Source organism: Siphateles boraxobius, unplaced genomic scaffold (assembly GCF_051911475.1).
Source record: "Siphateles boraxobius isolate OS27281-9 unplaced genomic scaffold, OSU_SipBor_1 24, whole genome shotgun sequence".
NCBI classification, from domain to species: domain Eukaryota; kingdom Metazoa; phylum Chordata; class Actinopteri; order Cypriniformes; family Leuciscidae; genus Siphateles; species Siphateles boraxobius.
Genome location: NW_027508855.1, coordinates 17,328,288 through 17,351,797, shown reverse-complemented (window position 1 = coordinate 17,351,797; position 23,510 = coordinate 17,328,288). Strand labels below are relative to the sequence as shown.

At 43.3% G+C, this 23,510-nt stretch overlaps 4 protein-coding genes across 12 annotated transcripts in view; 3 read left to right on the top strand and 1 right to left on the bottom strand.

Moving 5' to 3' along the window:
* Positions 1–1,351: 1,351 nt before the first annotated feature.
* Positions 1,352–2,590, top strand: tal2 (T-cell acute lymphocytic leukemia 2). Its single transcript, XM_077241720.1, has 2 exons — positions 1,352–1,590; positions 1,691–2,590. The coding sequence occupies exon 2, from the start codon at positions 1,706–1,708 to the stop codon at positions 2,033–2,035; it is 330 nt and encodes a 109-aa protein (XP_077097835.1). The 5' UTR covers positions 1,352–1,590; positions 1,691–1,705; the 3' UTR covers positions 2,036–2,590.
* A 2,579-nt stretch (positions 2,591–5,169) lies between these two features.
* LOC143749312 (UDP-glucuronosyltransferase 2A1-like) lies at positions 5,170–9,973 on the top strand. The gene is given in 6 exon segments (XM_077241849.1): positions 5,170–5,199; positions 5,989–6,011; positions 7,153–7,738; positions 9,040–9,127; positions 9,356–9,578; positions 9,685–9,973. Coding segments are annotated over 6 exon segments (1,239 nt in total).
* Positions 9,974–9,982: 9 nt separating this feature from the next.
* LOC143749185 (UDP-glucuronosyltransferase 2C1-like) lies at positions 9,983–19,842 on the top strand. The gene is made up of 6 exons (XM_077241685.1): positions 9,983–10,922; positions 11,436–11,584; positions 18,242–18,373; positions 18,580–18,667; positions 18,978–19,200; positions 19,307–19,842. The coding sequence occupies exons 1-6, from the start codon at positions 10,178–10,180 to the stop codon at positions 19,587–19,589; spliced, it is 1,620 nt and encodes a 539-aa protein (XP_077097800.1). The 5' UTR covers positions 9,983–10,177; the 3' UTR covers positions 19,590–19,842.
* Positions 19,843–21,055: 1,213 nt separating this feature from the next.
* gak (cyclin G associated kinase) overlaps positions 21,056–23,510 on the bottom strand; it is a 40,916-nt gene continuing 38,461 nt past the window's right edge. For all 9 annotated transcript variants that reach the window (XM_077241692.1, XM_077241693.1, XM_077241695.1 and 6 more), the window contains one exon: positions 21,056–23,111. In XM_077241692.1, the coding sequence (XP_077097807.1) occupies positions 23,010–23,111 (102 nt within the window). In that variant the 3' untranslated portion in view covers positions 21,056–23,009. The remainder of the gene's footprint in view (positions 23,112–23,510) is intronic.

Here is a 23,510-nt window from a genome sequence, read left to right as displayed (position 1 = left end):
GCGAGACACCAGCTTTTGATCTGAAGGGAGGTTGAGAGTGCGAGAGAGAGCGAGAGGGGGCTTCGGAGACCTTGGCCCCAAAGAATGTGCTGATCCACAAGCTTGCCTCTGTCATAACCTAGTGTAATTTATGTGAAGCCCCAGGACATGCTAAACAAGATTACCATCATTCAGACAAAACCCATATTATTTCTCTGTCAGGGTGAATATGCTGTGAGTTTTTTTGGCAAAGTGTTGTCCAATCAGAGGAAGGTTTTCATTATGATGTCACTTCACTATTGGAAAGAGTCGCTGTAATAGATCTGTTAGCAGGTGGACGTCCAGCATCCCAACAATAGAGAGAAACACATTTTGTACAACGGCCACGTATTTGTTAGAGCTCATAGGCTATAAGTCTGCTTTGAATAGTTCGTCGTTTCTGTTGTTGCCCGATGGGGTGAATGTGGAAGTGTTTAAGATAATAATAATGAATAAACTTAAACTCACATCAATAAAAATGGTATATGCTGGTTCGTTCATGTCATTAAGTGCCATTAGAGAAGTGCTATTAGAAAAGATCTGCATTGTGAAGATTTATAAGCTGACATTTAAAGACAGGAAAATGTTATTATATTGGATATTACTCTGTGGTTTAAAATGAGAACATGCAAAAACAAAAATATTTGCCAAAACTATTTAGAAGCATAGTGAAGCTTGTCTTTTTGGTAAAATACAATCTAAGAGTGTTAATCATTGGATTATACCCTCCTTTTCATTCGTCTAACCTGTTTATATAACCAAGCTCTTTATAAATGTGATTGGCAGTGTGACGTATTTAGTATTTTTTTATTGCCTTGAAAATGGAAATTTAAATATATACAATTCTATTTTACGATATTTGACTTTATAATTAATCTATGTAATTTAATATTAATTGTATTTAGTATTTAATATAGTTTTGAAACTGCTGTGAATTCAAGATTAAATATAAATTATAAAGTAATATAATACATATAATTTAAACATTTAACGATGTAAAAATAAAAGAATAGAACAAAGAAGAATAGAATAAAGAGTTTTTGACACTACTGTGAAGTAAAGATTAAGTCCAGGATATGATGCATGAGACAAAAGCTTTATATTATTGTACCCTGCTTGGTTTAAACACTAGACGGCATTTTGTTTTACATGTTCAGTTGGTCAAAAGCTGGATTTCCTTGTATTTAGCCCCGGAATGCTATAGCTGTGAATGGAAACATAATGCATTATGTTAATCAATTTAAACGCATTAATGGCAGATGTAAAAATCTTCCCCCCGACTCACACCCTGCGACGTCACACAGCAGCAGGACTATAAAAACGAGAGGCACAAGCCGAACCCCACCCCTCCCTCACATCCTCTCTCCTTCACCCAGTTTTCTGTCTTGAGGAGTTTGTTCAAGGGTTCAGTGAGAGTGAGAGGACAGATGTGGACTTATAACCTGACAGCGTTTTATCTTTCCTAAACACTGCTGCTTTCACCTGCCGTCGGGACTATTTTGGGATTTTTCATGTCAGAAAATTTATTCCTGATGCCCCAACGTTCATAGAGCCTCAAGACAACGGAAAGTGGTAAGATATCGTTTGTTTGTAACAGAATTATATTCATTTTTCTGCAACATATAATATTCAGACAATGGCATGACCGTCTGTTTTTTTTTTTTTTTTTCAGAAGTACCGCAGTATCATGACCAGGAAGGTTTTCACCAACACACGCGAGCGCTGGCGCCAACATAATGTCAACACAGCCTTCGCGGAGCTGCGGAAACTCATTCCCACGCACCCGCCTGAGAAAAAGCTCAGCAAGAACGAGATCCTGCGGCTGGCCATGCGCTACATCAACTTCCTGGTGACTCTGCTGGAGAGCCAGGGCGGAGAGCCGTCGACTCACTCGCAAGCCGCACTCCTCACGCTGCTCACAGGGAACATGCAGAACCTGCGCACCGACCGCACCTGGACCAGCGACACCGACCCGCCATCGCCCGGGTCCAGTTGCGACGGCTCTGAAGCGTGGTAGAGCTAAACCAGCGTACGCTTCTGAACTGAGGCGTGAGCATTCTGTGGGAGGATTCTGTGACTGTGACATTTTTTGAAAGTTCCATCGCCATGGAGAGACAGAGCTGGAGTGGATTTCCGGAATTCGGAATGTTCATGTTCATTATGACATCACAATCACTCATGCTGTTTGGAAATGAATGATCTGTGGAAACCTAGAGACACTTTATTCACCAGTACTTTAAAATTGCTGTCATGCGTAATCAAGTGGAAACCCTGAACAACAAAAGCATTGTCCAGAATGCACTTTGGAAGCATTTCCCCAATACTTTTTAGTATTTATATAATTTAATCTCCTAAAAACTTAAGAATGTTTTGTTTGAGATTGAAGCCAGTAACAAGCTCAGATTTCAAATGTTAATTTATTTGATTGTATTCAATGTGTTTATTTAATATTTATGTTATTAATGGATTCAGCACATGCAACTAGTTGTACATTAAATTGTAATTTATTAAATGGAAAATGTTATTGTTTAAACTACTCTGCATTCACAAATACAAAATATGTTTTGCCAAAGATTATTTTTGTGCATTCATTATTTAAAATTGTAGGATGTTTTTGTTCCTCATTAATCAAACTATTGCGTTACTTGAAAATGATTATTTATTGTATTAATTTATTAGTAGATTTGACATTAAAATAAGTGAAAAGGCTTATTCAAACATTCTTCAAATTTACTCAAATATTTCGATCAAACATCAGTTTGGTGAAAGTGGTTTCGTCCTAACCAGTTTATGTGAGCATGTATTGGTCCGCTCTGAAGACTCTGATTGGCTTTTATGTTGTGGTCAGATAATTGTTCACTGCAGAGCTGTGTGACCATAGCGATGACCTCTGGAAGTGTCCAAGCCACATGAGAGAGCGGATTGTAGACACAGCTTAACTTTTGGTCTGAGGCCAGAGGTCATCTTGGAGTCAAAATCCACACTCGTCAGTGACCAATCAGGTGTATGTTTGCGTTACAATCGAACATCAGTACAGAAAATGGATCTTATTTTAATTAGACAATTAAAGGAGTGACAAGACTGATAAAAAGGATTCATATACACAGATGACGCAGAAGAAAGACTTTTTCAAATGTTAAGTAACAGGCCGAATCTCATAAGACATGTAAAGAACACATCCAAGTCGTCTTTCACCCCAAAACCAGGAGAACAAAAGCAAGAAATTATGTTTTGCATGAAGAAAATAGTCTAGTTTAGGATCATTCGTGTTTATTTTGCATTGTGATATTTTTATGCCAGTTAAGCACTTAATCTCAATGGTAATATATGTTGTTTTGAATGTAATTTATGCAGATTTGTTTTTAATTTTACAGTATAAGAATAAGGTTTTTAGCATTATATTAATGAATATTTTTTGGGGGATACATTTTTTGTTTAAGCCAGGAGATCAAATTAAAAACGCTTGATTTTCCCCATGCAAATTTAAATTTTCTTTAGATTTTTGGGGTGAAATATGATCTAAACCCTTAATAAGGTGAAATTCAGCCCATTATAAGAGGATTTTGGATAAATGCATGTAACACTGCAAATGAGCATATCCATAATTTATGTTCAGATGACTTTAGTCAATAGGCCACATTTGACCCTAAATGTAAAAAATATTCTGTTAAATCCCACTTAGCCTTGTTGGAATCATCATCATCACAGAGGAAGAGTGAGTTTATGGGCAGCTGTTCATACCACTTTACCCGTGTGAAATCAGCAGCTGACTGCCCTCTGTACTAATCACCATTTAACACAACACACAATCACAACCGCAAACACAAAAAAAGGAAACTTTGTGATCCTAAAACCAAACACGAAAAGCAAAGCTCATCTGGCGAGTGCGAGCTACTAATGCTTATTTAAACTAACCCTTCTGTTTTAGATTGAATGTTCAAACAACACACATCATGCATCATAACTTTGAAGATCTACCAACAATTTTCAGAATATATACCAAGCATATAAACTATTCATTTATTGCACAGCTCTATATATAAAGTGGGAAACAGGCTATATCCAACTCTTTTTTTGCATACATACAGTATACTCACATAAAACATATATATACTATATAGCAAATTTCAACAGCTTGATTTTTTTTAATCATATTATCGCCCAGCTCTTTATATAAAGTTGGATCTATACTTTAAGTATGTCCAACTTTATACACACACATACAGTACACAAATGGCTGATTATTTAGCAAAACTAAACTGCTAGATTTTTTTTTTGCCACAAAATGCAACTATATTATCGCCCCAAACTTTATCTGCATACATACAGTATACTCCCATAGGTTGATATAAACTATATAGCAAATCTCAACTGCTTGATTGCTTGTATCGTCACAAAATAAACTATATTATCGCCCAGCTCTAATCTGCTAAATGCGACTTTAAGCCATGAAGATTTTAGGATATTATAAAGCATAATGATTTTCTGTGAAGCTGCTTTGAAACTATGCATATTGTGAAAAGCGCTATATAAATAAATTGGACGATGCATATAAGACTCCTTTCATCAATATGTTGTGCTGTGCTATGTTTAAACTAATAAATCTGCTATGATTAGACTCGAGCTCTATGACACAGCAACGGGTGTTTAAAGCAAATTTTAAAATGATGAAAAGAGAGTAATTATTAATAATAAATAATAAACAGAATCCGTTTCAGCATGACTAATACATCCCACGTCTCCTCTTCTTTCCAAGTGTCCTCCTCTCCTTCACTGTTCTACTCCAAGTATGCGGATAATCTTCTATTGAGTGTGCTTTTCCTTATCGGAACCCCACACTCTGCCTAAATCTGTTATCACAATGGAGCAGATCATGGGCTTCTCCCTCCCTCCCCCTCTCACATGCATTCACTCCCGCGCTCCGTTGCCCTCCCCGAAAGAAGGCTGAATGCAGAAGTGTCTCTGGTGCCAACCGATTAGCCCTGATCTCTTTATACGTCTAAACCAATTCACATGCTGCATGCTAAATTTTTCCCACTGTCTGAGCCCCCGTCTCCAAAAAAAGAAGAAGGGCTGGAGGGGTCATAAATCCTTATATTTGCACCCCCCCCCCCCCCCCCCCCCCCCTTCAAAAAAATAAATAAGGCACGCATGGAGGAGAGGGTAGAAAGTGTTATCTGTGTGAGACAGGAGAGCTGGTTAGAGAGAAGGCAGGTGCTTTGCTGGCTGGAGAGACACTATTGTTTGCTGGACAGCGGCTCTCTCCTCTAGAGCACTTTTTTATGGCACACTGACAATCCAACGATCTGTAATCAGATTAGGCAAATCTATACTTCAAAAAGCATCATGCTGTAACTTACTGAGGAAGAAGAGTTAGAACATTTTGGATTAGGGGAAAAGTAAAACCTCTGAAACCAATTCTATGGTGGAGGCTCTAAATGTTTAATATTGTAATATTTTAGATGTTATAGATGGATATGTTGTCACCTCCCAGTGTAATGCGTTAAGGCTGGAATACACTACACATTCAGTCTGGAAGAGTTTTTTTTAATTGAAATAAAAACTAAGATTAGTGGATTATGCTTTTAAAAGAAAATACGGTCAGTTTTTCTACTACAAAATGTCATATTTTATTCAATGTGTTATTTGAAGTGTCTTTGCAATTTTGTGTAATATTTACTAGCAATTTATTTTATTTTTTTACCATTCTGGGCAGTTAAGGTTGACAGATTTTGCAGAAAATCATGCAGTGACTGGCACATTATTTTAGCTTCAGACTATAAATCCAGCCAGTCGGAGGATATCATTATATTTTGAGCTGATTGAGAACACATTGTTTCCATTTGCCATGCGTCTCCTAGCAACGTGGTGCATATTTCTGTATGAGTTTGATGTTCTGGTTCAATTTACTGTATGATTCAAAGTTATAATTTCTAAGTCGCCAATTATATCTATTGCTTTAAAATCCAGCTTGTCTCCAAAGCTCAAGACTTGTGTCTTGCATACTGTGATTGTAAGATCCATTGCATTGTTTATGTCCAGGTTTGGCCAGTAGGTGGTCCTAGGGTCATGGCATAGATAATTGGGGCTCATCTACTTGTAATCAGACACAGGTGTTGCCAGAGGGGAAAAGGCCAACTAGTTTTTGTGTCGATGAAGATGGAATATTGTTCCGTTATGGATAATGAAGACCTTGTGTAACAATAAATCATATCTCTCACGACAGAGAAGAAATCAGAACTTGAACTCCTTTGACATTATTTCTGAACCGAACAAAGCGGCCACGGTAAGCGCGTCAACTAGCCTACTTCAACCCTCTGCGTAACCCTCAGCTGCTTTAAAGGGATAGTTCACCCAAAAATGAAAATTCTGTCAGTATTTACTCACCCTCATGTTGTTCCAACCCCGTAAGACCTTCGTTCATCTTCGGAACATGAATTAAGATATTTTTGATGAAATCTGAGAGCTGGATCACTCCTCCATAGGCTTCTTGAGGAATTGAAACTTGCCGGCCTCGAAAAGTTTTTAAAGACATTGTTAAAATAGTCCAAGTGACTACAGTGGCTCAATCTTAAGTTTATCAAAACGACGAGAATACTTTTTGTGCGCAAAAACAAACATAAATAACGACTTTATTTCGACTATTCATTTCCTTCTCTGTGGGCCGCTAGTCAGTTAACTTAGTGTAATAGCGTAGAGCTATGTCACACGTCTCACTATTGGCCAACGCTGGTCATGTGTGTGATGCGTGTGACGTACAACAACAGATCATACGCTGTTAAACTAGTAACCTGACTCGAGCCCCAGAGAGAAGGAAATGAATAGTTGAAATAAAGTCGTTATTTTTGTTGTTTTTTTGCAGACAAAAAGTGTTCTCGACGTTTGATAAACTTAAGATTGAGCCACTGTAGTCACTTGGACTATTTTAACGATGTCTTTAATACGTTTTCTGGTCCGGCAAGTTCAATCCCTCAAGAAGCCTATGGAGGAGTGATCCAGCGCTCAGATTTAATCAAAAATATCTTAATTCGTGTTCCGAAGATGAACGAAGGTCTTACGGGGTTGGAATAACATGAGGGTGAGTAAATACTGACAGAATTATCATTTTTGGGTGAACTATCCCTTTAAGCTTAGGCTTAGCGGTTACTGTGATGGTGCTCTGAACTCTCCAGAGTTGATGGACATATTGCAGCATGGGAAGTTTGACGTCATGCTGGCCAATCCGACCTTCCCATGCAGTGAGATATTAGCTGAAAAGCTGGACATTCCCTTGGTTTACACGTTCCGATTCTCCCTGGCTCATGTCGCAGAGCGCATGTGTGGTCAGATACCAGCTCCACCATCATTTGTTCCTGGAGCCATGAGTAAACTCACAGACAAGATGAGCTTTACCGAGCGAATCCTCAATATGCTGTTCTACCTTTCTCAAGATGCTATGGCCATTAGTCTGCGGAGAAAAATGGACCGCTATTACACTAAATATTTTGGTGAGTTGAATAAGCTGGAGGGGGAAAAAATGATTATACTTCAAATAAAAGCTAATTTTTATTTTATTTTTTATTAATTTCAGGATGGACCCACTTCCTATTGTGAGATGATGGGTAAAGCTGATATCTGGTTGATCAGAACCTACAGGGATTTTGAGTTTCCACGGCCATTCCTGCCCAACTTCAAATACATTGGAGGGCTTCACTGCACCCCTGCCAAGCCTTTACCCAAGGTGCATCTGTCTTTTTAATAGTCTACCAGCTCAAAATCTGAAATTCATGAGACACATGCTTTGAATCATCAAACCAGAAAAAAAAAGAAAGAAAACCTGTATGGTAAACCTGACAGGAATAGTAATAACAGAGGTCGCGTTAGACTTCCGCATTGTCAGTCATTTTGATGGACAGGACACAATTCTGTCATAATCTGTTATTACCGGTCATTTTAATGTTCACATTTTAATGATAATAAGCCATTTAAAAGGCTCTGTTTTCGTTCACATGTTCACATTGTTATTTACGTACAGGACAAGCATATAGGCTAGATTATGCATTTATTTATTTATCAAGAGAAAGTTGAACAGGGTGTGCGTCACTATTCAAGTTTCAACATGATTGTTTGTCCAATAAATCGCAATAAGCTTTGTTACTTTTGATATGAAACAAAGTCTCAGCTTTCATATCCTGTCTATTTTATCACAAAATTCAAACAATAACCATTTTAGCACTCTTTGATAGAGAGAGATCACTGTAGCGCCTGAGTTCAAATGAAACGGCGCGTGAGTGAACACAATCAATTCCTTTCTCTTGACTACCTTGCAGAACGAAATTAACAGGAATTAATATATTTTTTTAAGGATACAGTACAATATACGGAAATCCGCATCATGTCTCTCATGTAATTGTCTTTCTGCGTTTGAAACACTGATTGAGTAGAGTTGGGGATAATGGTTTTTTTTTAAAGTTTCATAAAAATAATCGTAAAAAATTTAAGTAAATGCTTTGTTTAAAATGCTAAATTTAAAATGCTAAATTAGTTACTTATAACTAGTGGCTGGTCTGTGTGCAACTTCACAAAACTAGACTTTCTGAATGTATACAAGCGATATGCTTTTTTACAAAGGAAAATGTAAAACATGAAAAATAATAATTAGGGACAATCAATAAATTATGAATGATTTACTTCCATTATGTGATGGAATACGATCACCTTTGACTGAAGGTTATTTTACCATCCTTACATTCTTCTTTTACGTATTTCGTTCTTTATAATTTCATAGGAGATAAAACACTTCAAGAGAGTCCAGGCACTCTACCAAAGAAGAACTCATCAAGTGCGAAATAAAATCAATACTTTACTGAAAAAATGGCAAACATTTTGGTCACATTTGTCAAGCAGGAGGAAAAAGTAGAAACTTTGACATGCACTACATGTAATATCAGTCCATCTCGGTCAGCTTGTGGTTCTCTAAAATCACATTGTCTCTATACACACATCAGTTGCGAATGTGGTTCTGTGTGGTTTTTTTTGCAGGTCTTGTAGCGATACACCGGAGACAAGCCAGATACTCTTGGTGAAAACACCAAAATATATTTATGGATCCCTCAGAATGATTTATTGGGTTTGTGTTATAATTTGCGATTGTGTATTTATTTTATTTTAAGAAAAATAAAGCAACAATTAGAAGAGCTAATGTTAAACAGTTTTTTGACATTTACTGCTAACTAACTGAATAATGCTACATTCAGTTTAATGGCACAGTCATTTGAATGAAACTCTAGCGCCCCCTACTGAAATTGGTTACCTTTTGCCAAACAACACAATCTTCTGTGTTTGTCTCCTATTTCAGGCCACCCCAAAACAAGAGCATTTATCACTCATGGAGGCACTAATGGCATATATGAGGCCATATATCACGCTGTTCCAATGGTCGGGATCCCCATGTTTGGTGACCAGCCAGATAATTTAGCTCATATGAAGGCCAAGGGTTCTGCTGTTGTTATAGACAATATAAAGACCATGCAGCCGCAAGAGCTGGTGGATGGACTCAATGCCGTCATTAATTACCCCTCGTGAGTCACTTTATCAAATCTTACTCTTGTCAGTCTATGTTCTCCATTGCACTACACAGACACAGTATACACAGACATATTATTGTATTTGTCTTCATCTCCGCAGGTATAAAGAGAATGCAATGCGTCTGTCCAGGATTCATCACGACAGACCAATGAAGCCTTTGGATGAGGCGGTGTTCTGGATTGAGTTTGTCATGCGCAATAAAGGTGCTAAACACCTGCGTGTAGAAGCACACAACCTTACCTGGTACCAGTACCACTCTCTGGATGTGTTCGCTTTTCTTTTCACTATCCTGGCTGTAGTCCTCTACGTCTTCTTTAAATTGAGCCAATTCTTCATAATGCGTTGCTTTTTTAGATAAAAGCAGAAAAGAAAAAGAAAAAACGAATGAGTATGATGACCTCTTAAATGTCAGCTCAAGGAAATTTAGATTTCTCAGTTCATGACCCCTTTAAAGCTACGTGTATGAATCTGCTTTACCTTTCACTTTGACCTCTACATTTTACCCTGTTGATTTATGAGCTTGTTGATTTATGTTTCATGACTTGTTAAAATCTATATACTATGTTAATAATTATACCAGACAATCCAGCACATGAGGCAAGAGACCAAAGATCTCACAATCTTATCACTGGCAATCATGCGACTCGTAGTTTGTTTTCTGTCTCTGCTCACTGTATTTGGAACTGGAAAGTGTGGGAATATTTTAGTTTGGTATACTGAGGGCAGTCACTGGATCAATCTGAAGATTGTATTGGAAACATTGATTGACAGGGGACACGATGTCACAGTGCTGGTGCCGGATGCCTCTCTCTACATGAAAGCTGAAGATTCGGATCGCTTCTCCTACCAGCCCTTTGACGTGTCCATGGATGCACAGGAGATGCGAAACTTTGTTGATGAATTTCTGCATTTCTCAGTGTATGAGATGGATCAGTTAAACTTGCTGCAGATTCAAATGAAATTTTATGACTTTGCGTCCAAACATCAGGCTATGTCTCTGGCACACTGTGACGGCATTTTGAAGTTGATGGACAAACTGCGGAATGGAAAGTTTGATGTTGTTTTGTCAGATCCAATCTACCCATGCAGTGATATTGTGGCTGAAAAGCTGGACATTCCCTTGGTTTACACGTTCCGATTCTCCCTGGCTCATGTCGCAGAGCGCATGTGTGGTCAGATACCAGCTCCACCATCATTTGTTCCTGGAGCCATGAGTAAACTCACAGACAAGATGAGCTTTACCGAGCGAATCCTCAATATGCTGTTCTACCTTTCTCAAGATGCTTTTGCCATTGTTGCTTGGAAAAAAATGGACAACTATTACACTGAATATTTAGGTGACTTAAAGAAAGGTTATTTTAGAGTAATCAACGTTGCAAAAATATGTTGATAGAACAACTTGTATTGAACTCTCTGAAAGATATTTACATTAATATATTTACATTCATGCATTAGGCAGACGCTTTGCGACTTACATTGCATTTCAAGGAACACATTTACATTCTTATCAGTTCTTGCCTTCCCTGGGAATCGAACCCATGGCATTGCAAGCGCCAATGCTCAACTGTTTGAGCTACGGGAAGGCGGCTTATTAGATATAATTATCAGTCCACAGTGCATACATTTGCCATCATCACATCTTGCATGGAAAGAATGTAAGGGACACATTTCCGTTCAGTCATGCTGATAGTCACCAAATGAAGGGTTAAGGACTTCTTGCGCCGTCAACAAATCAGTTTTTTCATGATGTCATACTTTAATTTTTCTGCGGCAAGATGTGTGAAGCATGTCTTAAATACACAGTGTCTAAAAAACTTTTGTGTGAAGCTATTGACCACTCCTCCTTTTAGGACGGCCAACTTCCTATTGTGAGATGATGGGTAAAGCTGATATCTGGTTGATCAGAACCTACTGGGATTTTGAGTTTCCACGGCCATTCCTGCCCAACTTCAAATACATTGGAGGGCTTCACTGCATCCCTGCCAAGCCTTTACCCAAGGTGCATCCGTCTTTTTAAAGATTCTACCTCATATGCTGTTAAGAAGATAGGAGATCTGAATTTCTTAAAACAAACATAGTCCACATGAATCAAGTCCAAGAAGAGTTATTATTTTACTGAAAATAACGTCTCGGTTACGTATGTAACCCTCGTTCCCTGAGTAGGGAACGGAGACGTTACGTCGGATGACGACGAATGGGGTTTCGCTTAGAACACCTATCGACTTCGAGTATTACAAAACGAGCCAATGGCAAAGAAATGCCATGGGTCTGCGGAATTTGCATAGCGTATCTCCGCCTTACCTCGTGGGTATAAAAGGAGGACGCCGGCAACAGGCAGATATGTTTCTTCGCTGAGGAGCCAAGACTGAGCTCAGGCGATCCCCGCGGTACAGCGGAAAGTGGCAGGCAGACGTAACGTCTCCGTTCCCTACTCAGGGAACGAGGGTTACATACGTAACCGAGACGTTCCCTTTCGTTGTCACTCCGAGTTACGTCGGATGACGACGAATGGGGTTACCAGTCTAATCACGCCACCTTCTCAGCTGTCTTCCAGTGCCCTGCGTAAATCTGAGATCCCTGTCGTGAGACTGGCACGGACGAAGGACTCCTATTTAGCACAGGAATACCAAGGTACACTGGGGGCATATCCCAAAGTTTAGGGGAAATATGCAATTACTGCCAACCCAGAGGGGGGGGACTTAGAGAATACACATATGACCCGAAGGAGACATATGGAGAACACTGGGGTGTCCAGCCGCAGGTGGAATATTTCAACCCCAGGGGTGGCAAGGTGGCTTGCCAAGGGAAAGACACACGCTCAGAGAGGCTTACAGTGGAAATACACATGTGGGGGTCGCTCAGAGGAGGGACCATGCACACGGGAGGCACCTAGCCGACGCACAGGCAATAGACACTGGCGCCAACGTCAGGAGTGCTGGAGGAACTCAGGGCTTTTTGGGGAAGCTCACCTGAGGAGAATATCGCACGTATCCAGTCCGTGGAGTGGAATGGCGAGCAAGCGAAGACACCTGAGCGGGTCCAGTACTAGCTGGTTGAAGCGAGTACATGAGAGGACACTGGCTCCACTCGGAGATTGTAGAATCTGGCGAATGTGTTAGGTGTCGCCCAGCCTGCAGCTCTGCAGATGTCTGTTAGCGAGGCGCCATGCGCTAGAGCCCAAGAGGATGCCACACTCCGGGTGGAGTGGGCGGTCACACCAAGGGGGCACGGTCGACCTTGCTGCTGGTATGCCAAGGCAATGGCGTCCACTATCCAGTGAGACAGCCTTTGCTTGGAGAGAGCCTTTCCCTTCAGCTTCCCACCATAACAGACAAAGAGCTGGTCTGAAGTCCTGAAACACTGCGTCCTGTCTACATAGGCGCGGAGGGCGCGTACTGGACAGAGCAGTGCCAAGGCTGGGTCTGCCTCCTCCGGGGGCAGCGCTTGCAGGTTCACCACCTGGTCCCGGAAGGGAGTGGTAGGAACCTTGGGCACATATCCAGGCCGGGGTCTCAGGATCACGTGAGAGTAAGCCGGCCCAAATTCCAGGCACGCTTCGTCAACGGAGAATGCATGCAAGTCCCCCACCCTCTTGATGGAGGCCAATGCAACCAGGAGCGCTGTCTTCATAGACAGGAACTTAAGCTCCACTGATTGCAAAGGCTCAAAGGGAGCACTCCGCAGGGCAGTTAGAACCACTGAGAGGTCCCAAGAGGGAACGAGAGGAGGACAAGGAGGATTCAGTCTCCTCGCTCCTCTCAGGAACCTGATGATCAGGTCGTGCCTTCCAACAGACTTACCTTCGACTGGGTCATGGTGTGCGGCAATAGCGGCAACATAGACTTTCAGGGTGGAGGGAGACAGCCTTCGCTCCAGCCTATCTTGAAGGAAGGAAAGCACGACACTAATCGAACATCTCCGGGGGTCTTCTTGAAGAGAAGAGCACCAGTTGACGAAGAGGTTCCACTTCAAAGCGTAGACGTGTCTCGTGGACGACGCTCTAGCGGAAGTGATGGTAGCCGCCACCGTAGGTGGAAGGGTACTCAAACCTGCTTCGTCCCGTCCAGGAGCCACACGTGGAGGTTCCAAAGATCGGGACGAGGGTGCCATAGGGTGCCCCGTCCCTGAGAAAGGAGGTCCTTCCTCAGGGGAATCGGCCAGGGAGGTGCTGTCGCGAGGAGTACTAGATCGGAGAACCAGGTCCGGGCGGGCCAGTATGGCGCGACCAGAATGACCTGCTCCTCGTCCTCCCTGACCTTGCGCAGGGTCTGCGCAAGAAGGCTCACTGGGGGAAACGCATATTTGCGGCCCCGCGGCCAGCTGTGCGCCAGTGCATCCGTGCCGAGCGTGCCCTCGGTCAGGGAATAGTACAGGGCGCAATGGGTCGAGTCGTGAGAGGCAAACAGATCTATCTGTGCGTCCCCGAACTGGTCCCAAATCAGCTGAACCGACTGGGGATGGAGTCGCCCATCTCCCGGGAGGGGCTGAAGCCGTGCGCTGCACAGTTCAGGGCTCCGGGGATGTAAATGGCATGAAGCGACCTCAGATGCTTCTGACTCCATATGAGGAGGTGGCGGGCGAGTTGCGACATACGGCGGGAGCGTAGACCACCTTGATGGTTGATGTACGCTACAGTGGCGGTATTGTCTGAGCGGACTAGTACGTGTTGGTTCTTGAGCACGGCCCGGAAGCGGCGCAAAGCAAGACGTACGGCCAGCAACTCGAGGCAATTGACATGCCAGAGGCGACGGGGTCCTGTCCAGGAGCCCGCGGCAGCACGTCCATTGCACATGGCACCCCAGCCCGTGGAGGAGGCATCTGTCGTTACAACAACATGCCGCGAAGCTCGTTCCAGGGGCACTCCGGCCCGTAGAAAACTGAGGTTCGACCACGGGGTGAGGGTCTGACGGCAGGTCGGAGTAACTGTTACTCGGAGGGTGCCGTGTTGCCATGCCCACCTCGGGACTCGGTCGCGAAGCCAAAGCTGAAGCGGTCTCATATGAAGCAATCCGAGCGGCGTTGCCGCGGCTGCAGAAGCCATATGCCCAGGAGCCTCTGAAAAAGTTTCAGTGGAACCGCACTCTTGCCCTCGAACTGTCTCAGGCAAGTCAGCAGTGACTGCGCGCGCGCTAGCTCGTAAGCTGCGCGGACATGGCGACCGAGTCGATATCCATACCGAGAAAAGAGATCCTCTGCACGGGGCAAAGTTTGCTCTTCTCCCAGTTGACCCGAAGGCCCAGACGAGCTAGGTGCCGAAGCACTAGGTCCCTGTGTTCGCAACCTGAACTCGAGAGTGAGCTATGACCAGCCAGTCGTCGATATAACTCAGGATGCGAACCCCGTGTTCCCGAAGGGGAACAAGGGCAGCCTCGACGACCTTCGTGAAGATGCGAGGAGACAGGGCTAGCCCGAAAGGGAAAACCGCGTACTGGATGCCTGCCCCTGAAAGAAAAGTCTGTGTCAAGGAGAATAGAGACATGAAGTAGGCGTCCTTCAGGTCGATCGCTGCAAACCAATCCTAGGCCGTATGCATTCGAAAACGCGTTTGAGCATCTTGAACGGCATCCTGTGAAGGGAGCGGTTCAGCACGCGCAAGTCCAGGACTGGCCGTAACCCACCGGTTTTATTGGGGACAATGAAGTAGGGGCTGAGAAGCCGGCTGACCTCATCTCGGCTGGAGGGACAGTCTCGATTGCGCCCTTCGCCAGCAGGGTGGCAATCTCTGCTCTCCTGATGGGGGCATAGCCACCGACAAAAGTGGAGCGGACTCCCCAAGTGGGGAGGAGACCGTGCGAACTGAATCGCATAGCCGAGCCTGATGGTCCGCGCGACCCAGCGGGACAGACGGGGAAGCTCTAACCAGGCTCCCAGGAACTGAACCAGCGGGATCATGCGACCACAGGCGTCCCCCCGGAGGGGCAGCGAAGCGGAGTAACTGGCCCAGACGTGGACGGCATAGCGGCCCGATGTGGGGGCACAGTTAGCAACCGCGCCCTGGCAGAGGGGCCAGGGAAGGACCAGGCTGGTCGTCCCGCGGGGGCCTGCTCTGCCAGGGGTCTGGCGACAGAGGGGGACAGGGGCGAAGCGGTCCGTGGATGGCACACCATGTCAACCACCTCTGGGACAGAGGGGGACGAGGAGAGCACGGCTTGTGGGCGGCGCTCTGTGACGTCCGAGAACTCTGTGCTCAGAGACGGGAGAATCAGCTCTTTGGAGAATAAGGATTCTTCCCCGGCCCTCCCCGGGGAAAGGAGTGGTCCTGCTACCAACTCCTGGAAAGAACTGAGTCCCATCTCTGAGGAGCCCAACTCAAGAGCGCCGCTTAACCCGGCGTGTAGCGGGGTGCGGGGCTGGAGAGGACTGTGGCGTCCGACCGCGGCCTCCAGAGCCGACCCGGGTGAACGGGCGGGGTGGGAGCCGCGGGGGGGCGCCCTCGGCAGTGGGCAGACCGAGGGATCTGAGCGGACGGCGGGGCCGTCGGGACAGAATCAGCCTCAGCCTGCTCCATCACCGAGGTGCCCGTCTCACGAGCGCCGCTTAACCCGGCGTGTAGCGGGGGGCGGGGCTGGAGAGGGCTGTGGCGTCCGCCCGCGGCCCCCAGAGCCGGCCCGTGAACGGGCGGGGTGGGAGCCGCGGGAGGGCGCCTTCGGTGGTGGGCAGACGAGGGATCTGAGCGGACGGCGGGGCCGTCGGGACAGAATCAACCTCACTCTGCTCATGGGCGGCTGAGAGCTGTTGGGCAAGCCCTCAACCGCACCGCCGAAGAGGCCGACCTGGGATATGGGAATGTCGGACAGACGGGTCCGCGCGACATCCAGCACATCAGACAGGTTCAGCCACAGACTGGTGAGCATCACCTGACCCAGGGAGCGTACGGCCACTTTCGTCGCTCAGAGAGCAAGGTCAGTGGCGGCGCGCAGCTCAGTGAAGAGCCCTGGGTCAGTCCCGCCCTCGTGCAGGTCCATGAGCATCTGGGTCAGGTGGACCAGCAGAATGACCATGGCATGCAGTGAGGCGGCTGCCAGTCCCGTGGCGCTATAGAATCTCGCCACAAGCGTAGACGAAAAACTACAGGCCACGGGCGGGTGCTTAGGATTGCGCCGAGAAGAAGCACTCTGAGGACACATAGCATCGCAACAGAGCGTTCAGCCGGGGGAACCCCAGTGTACCCAAGGGCAGCGGCCCCATCGAGGGGAGGAAAGGCGGATGAGATCAGCGAGCGGTCCTAAGAAGACAAGGGGGTCTTCTAGGACTTCGAGATCTCATCATGCACGTCCGGGAAGAGAGGTATTGGGGTTTGCCACGGACGAGGGTCGGCGGCCTTACCCAAAACCAATCGTCCCAGGAAAGCATGGCCGTCATCTCCGGATCAGACTCAGGCACAGCCGTATGCACACCGGAAGGTGGCAGCTGTGACGAGCCCTCACTTCCAGAAGACTCAAGCCCACCTAGTGATGCTGCAACAGACATGGCATCTTCCTCTGTAGCTTCAACTGAAACACGCGGGCCACCAGAGGGTAGACTCGCGGGAATCAGCAGTTCACTAGCGGGCACCGTCATCGAAGAGGGGGGCTGGGGTCACGGACACATAGTCGGCGCCTTGTTCCAGACCGTAACCCTCAGGTCACCCTGGCCACCCGCCGAAGATCGGGGGGTGGATGAGGGGACTCTCACTCTTGCGAGTTCACCGAGTCTCGACCTATTTATGACGCGATGATCACGTTCCCTTGCGAGAACATGAGTCACCCACGAGCGCTGTTCAAGCATGATCAAACACACTAGACAGCGCTCGTGCCCATCAGAGTCCGATACCAGTCCGCTGCAACCAGAAATGCACGGGCGAGCCGTCTTTAAAAAGACGTGCCGCGTGCGAGCTCTTTTATGAGAGGAGAGAAAAAACTCCGCGATGTTGAAGCGCACAGGGAGACACACACACACTGGCAGATTACTGCACAGATCAGCAGGCACTGTGAGCTCGCTGCAGATCGCCGTCACACCAACACCGGAGAGAGAAGCTCGTCTCGTAGAGCGAAGTCAGAGATGACTGTGGAGTGAAGAAATGCTCTTGGCTCCGAAGCGAAAACATATCTGCCTGTTGCCGGCGTCCTCCTTTTATACCCACGAGGTAAGGCGGAGATACGCTATGCAAATTCCGCAGACCCATGGCATTTCTTTGCCATTGGCTCGTTTTGTAATACTCGAAGTCGATAGGTGTTCTAAGCGAAACCCCATTCGTCGTCATCCGACGTAACTCGGAGTGACAACGAAAGGGAACTTGCAGTTCAGTGAGTCAAATGAGGACTCAATGACCAGTCTGAATGGATTCAGTTCAAGTGAAATTAATATTTCTAAACTATACATTTAAAGAACCAGTTCATAAGAAGTAATCAAACTATGCTTTAGTAGTGTATGTTTTTGATTTACTAAAAATAAGTGACTCCTAAGTCATTTGTTCTTGGATCGGACTGCGCTGGTCACGTTGTCTTGTTGTTTGCCTGAAAAACAGTTGCTTTTAGCACCATTAGTAGCGCCATTATTTTACCTGGAAACTGCGGTGAATTGTACCTGTGGAAACATAATTAAGATATTGTAGAAATATATGTAAAAAAAACAAAACACTTTTTCACAGCACAAGTTAATGATGTTTTTTGTGTAGGACATGGAGGAGTTTGTACAGAGCTCAGGGGATGATGGGATTGTGGTCTTCACTCTGGGATCTTTGATAGACAAAATTCCCAAAGAGATGAGCAACAGGATCGCCTCTGCACTGGCCCAGATCCCACAGAAGGTAACTGACCGTTCTTACACCCTTAACACCCAAATATCATGAACACATAAGCACTGCTTCTCTATGTGATTGGTATGAGGGAAAGTAGTTTAATTTTTCACAATTCAATGTGAATATTCACATTTATTCAGGTATTGTTTCTTTATAATCTCGCTGTCATCATCACTGATCAGTTGTGTGTGTGGTTTTGCACGTGTGTGTTGCAGGTCTTATGGCGATTTGGTGGAGAGAAGCCAGATACTCTGGGTGAAAACACCAGAACCTATAAATGGATCCCTCAGAATGATTTATTGGGTTTGTATTAGCCTATAATTTGTGATTGGATGCGACTTTTTTTTTAAATAGTCATTCCTGCTAATAAAAAAATATTTAAAAAATACTCTAAAGGTAACAATGGGAGTCAATTAGGCCAGCGGAAAGATTTTTTTGTTATAGCCCTTACATTAATTATACAGTAGGCTACACAACTATATTATTTGAGTTGTCTAAATTGTTCTTTTTGAGTCTGGTTGTGTAATTTTAAACTGAGTTTGCTCCATGTAAACTGTCCCAACAACTTTTGCTTTTTCATTGTTTGTTGATCCATATTTGTCTCCTGTTTCAGGCCACCCCAAAACAAGAGCATTTATCACTCATGGAGGCACTAATGGCATATATGAGGCCATATATCACGCTGTTCCAATGGTCGGGATCCCCATGTTTGGTGACCAGCCAGATAATTTAGCTCATATGAAGGCCAAGGGTTCTGCTGTTGTTATAGACAATATAAAGACCATGCAGCCGCAAGAGCTGGTGGATGGACTCAATGCCGTCATTAATTACCCCTCGTGAGTCACTTTATCATATCTTACTCTTGTCAGTCTATGTTCTCCATTGCACTACACAGACACAGTATACACAGACATATTATTGTATTTGTCTTCATCTCCGCAGGTATAAAGAGAATGCAATGCGTCTGTCCAGGATTCATCACGACAGACCAATGAAGCCTTTGGATGAGGCGGTGTTCTGGATTGAGTTCGTCATGCGCAATAAAGGTGCTAAACACCTGCGTGTAGAAGCACACAACCTTACCTGGTACCAGTACCACTCTCTGGATGTGTTCGCTTTTCTTTTCACTATCCTGGCTGTAGTCCTCTACGTCTTCTTTAAATTCAGCAAAATCTTCATAATGCGTTGCTGTTTTAGATCAAAGCAGAAAAGGAAAAAAGAGTGACCTTTGTTTTGATTTTTTCTAAAAGCCTTATTTTTTTTTTGCACTAAACATTGTCCACACTCTATGGTCTCTACCCCCACAATGGTCTTTTTGAGGTCCAGTAGTTCAAAAATATCCTAACACCCTAGCAACAACCTGAACAACATGAATAAGCCCTATCTCAGCACCAGAACATCGTACAGACATTTTCGTTGGCCCGTATACAATCATGTACGACACCCTAGCAACCGAGTGGCGAATTTTGCCGTTGCAAGCACCACTTTACATTTTCTTTTGGAAATGTACATTCTAGTTCGTAATTATAATCATACTTATAATCCCCACCCCCCGCCACACCACACACACACACACTTCAAATTTTGGAATGAGCTATATTTTAAAAGCACTATACCAAATCAATATGATCAATACATTGAATTAAGTATTTTATAAATAAAACAATCTGTTTGCGTTTGTACTGTGGTTTACTCTTGCACTTATTTTTCATTTGTAAGTCACTGGATAAAATAAACAAAACGGTACGGATATGAATCAGAATATATAGTTTTTAAACATTAAATAATGTATATTTAGAGAACAATGAAGAGAAAAACAATACGCTCTCGTTCTGTTAACTCTGCATTCATCAGTAAGTAACACGTGGTTGCCGCCTAGTGGTCGTTGTAAATCATTAGAACAGGACTTTTATTTTAAAGGCCTAATGCCTGCTTTAGTAGTTTACTTCACACTACGCGACCACTTAACCCATCAACAAGCAAGCGAACTCTTCATGTGATCCTGTCAGTTTTCCTTATATGATCGGTTAAACCCGAGATGATTAGAGCAGGTTTGGTGATCAAGAGATTTGCTGCATGGATGATGGTCTTACATTTAACGGTAGTCCATTTTAGATGGATAGTATTGATAGACTTGTAGCGCAACTGCTAGAATGGGTAATTCGTTCACCCAAGCTTGATTAGAATTATTATATATGCAAGTTAGTGGGTTATACATTTGAGATAGTATTATAATTTTGCAATAGTTATAGATTAAAGTTAAATTAGGTTGGTTGTAGGTTAAGTGGATTAAATCGATTTGATGTTGGTTGTAAATTTCTAGTTTCATAATAAGAGCACTGTGGTCGATGATGATGTCACAGATCTGCGTATTCTGACGCAAATGACGTGTGATGCTGCGTGAACCTGAGACCACACTGTGTACTAGTGCAGCATACTTTAAAATGAATGGCAAATGTTTAAACTGAGGTAAATATATATTGCAATATAATTCATGCATTTAGACGTGCATGATGTGCACAATTTTGCATACATTCAACTGTATTAATAAAATACATATGGTATTGCCATACCTGAAGATGTAAATTCTCTTACAGGAATTTTACTTATGTAAATACTTGCATTTGTATCATTAGGTGACATACAGACTGATGCTTAAAAAAATTAAATAATAGACAATCTAAACCCAAACCATGATTATGGTTTATTGGTCAAAAGAAAACAAAGACAAAAATATCTTTTAAGACCGTGGTGTTATGATTTTGTTCTCCATTGCAGGAGGCATCTGGTGAGAAACAGTAGTTTTACATCCAAAGGAAAGCTGAGTGGGCAAGAGAAAAACAATTGTGACATTATTTAAAAAAATTATTCACTCTCCACCAAAATACAGCAGCATTGTTTATTTTCTTTCATATTCTTATTCTGCGAATATATACTTATCTTACCCATAAGTATAAGGACATTTTATTTAGACTGAACAAAGTCATTTATTTAAATCAGAACCTATTAAATACAACCAGTAATGATTTTGAACAGAAATGCCACACTCCAGTTTGAAACTCTTATGACCATTCATGACTTTGGTGGAGGGTGAATTAGTTGAAACGTTTCCAAAATCACACAAAACAGTGAGCTGACGATCTGAACCAGCCCATCAGTCCTCTTTAACAGTAGTAAAACACCAGTAACCGATGGAAGGATTCGGTTTTGCTCAGTCCGACTGGATCACTTCCTGTGTTGCAAGTCTTGTACATGGATAATCTCAGAAAGTCCCAGTCTAAATGATAGAGCATTTTCTTCCAGTCCTCGATTTTTCTATAACAAAAATATTGGAAGCTATATTTATAAAAACAACACAAATTATTTTCCACCCTAACATCGTCCTCTAATAAGTTGTATTTTTTTTTTTTTACATTTGGATATGGGTACATCTGAATTTGGCCTGATGACCCGAGGGATAGGTGCGCACTTTCTAGTGTCATTATTAGGAGGATTATGGAAACATCAAATAAAATATTGTGAAGACTTGCTAACACATTGAAAATAGGATAATAGTACAAGGAATACAAAAAAAAAAAAAAAAAGATGACAATTACATTCAAAATTGCCAGCAATAATCTTAAAAAGCACATTCATATTAGTAGATGCTTTGGAATGATTTTAGTTTTGCAAAATGCTCAGCTTGTTTAATCTTTTACAATAAATTTGATATTTTAGTCCTTTTTATATCCATCCATTAGCCATGTACAGCTTTCAAAACAATAAATAAGACAGACATTTCTGATTGGTCCTTGTTTTGAGATAAAAAAAAAAATATATGGAGAGCTCAGAGGTTTTGTTGAAGTTAAGTTTCTTTTCGGTCAGTGGAATACCCTTCGGACTGCAGAAAATGAGCCCTGAACCTACAAGTACACAAACAACACCTTCCAACGAGGTGCCTGGAGACAATTAACACTTGAGATCAGTGAAAACATGATGAAACTGAAGTGAAAGTGATGAAAAGTCCAACAGAAACTTCACATCATGGAGAGCAGACGTCAAAACCCCTGCATTCGCTTCACATGAACACGATCCACCCTTAAACACACACACACACACACACACACACACACACACACACACACACACACACGAGTAAAGTGAATATTTACATCAGTAATTGACAAACCACACTGATTGAAAAACAAAAAGGTGAAAACAAAAAAATGACAAAAGTGTGATGCATAGAATGGCATAAAATAGATCAGCGATAATCATGTCTGTCTTCATCCCAGAAACCATCAGTTTTCAAGCTCCTTTGAAGTGCAAGACAGACCGTAGTCTCAGGTGTGTGTGTGTGTGTGTGTGTGTGTGTGTGTTAGTGTGTTTGCGAAAAGGATGCTAGCATGGTCCGCTTTCGAAGGAGGAGAAATCCAACGCTACAGGTTTCACTCGGGAGAGCGTTTGATAGTTCAGGAAGAGATCTGTCCGTTCCTCAAACATAAGAGGTCTGTTTTCTTCCTGTGATTGATCTGTTCCACTGCCAGCCTCTCTCTCTCTCTCTCTCTCTCTCTCTCAGTGTGTGTGTGTGTGTGTGTGAGGAGAGAGAGAGAGCGCTGTGCCTGTAGGGCGCTCGCTGCACCTGGCAGACGCTCACTGAGCGTGTTCAGAACAGGGCTTTGGATCCATGGTTCTCAAACTCGGACCAGGCATCGCTCAGCTCCATGAAGATCATCTTAGCGTACTGCTCGTACGGCTGACCTGTGGCCTGAAGACCAGAGAGAGAGAGAGAGAGAGAGAGTCTCCATTATTACTACATCGTTGTTGAACACAAAGATGAGAGTTACACCAACACAACATGTCGGAAGCAGAACTCTTTAGCAGTGAATTGAAGAATCAAATCAAAATTGACCCCATTTATTTTCTTAACGCAGATAACTGCATTTATAGTTAACGATTAATCCATTAAAACATATTTATGAAAAAAAAAAATGTAACCTTCATAATTGTAAATCAAAATAAGCAACTTTAAACTGCTCCCAGTCAACAGTTTAAGAGTGAAACTCGAAATATGCCAAGAACATGTTCGGGGGGGGAAAGACAAAATTTTTACTTTTATTAATATTAATTCAGATTTTTATTACTGTCAAACATTTTTAATAATTAA

Coding starts and splice junctions, on each gene's coding strand:
- tal2 (XM_077241720.1), top strand. CDS start 1,706: ATGACCAGGAAGGTTTTCACCAACACACGCGAGCGCTGGCGCCAACAT.
- LOC143749185 (XM_077241685.1), top strand. CDS start 10,178: ATGAGGCAAGAGACCAAAGATCTCACAATCTTATCACTGGCAATCATG. Junction 11,585..18,241: donor CTGCCAAGCCTTTACCCAAG/GTGCATCCGTCT, acceptor TTTTTTGTGTAG/GACATGGAGGAGTTTGTACA. Junction 18,668..18,977: donor CCCTCAGAATGATTTATTGG/GTTTGTATTAGC, acceptor CTCCTGTTTCAG/GCCACCCCAAAACAAGAGCA.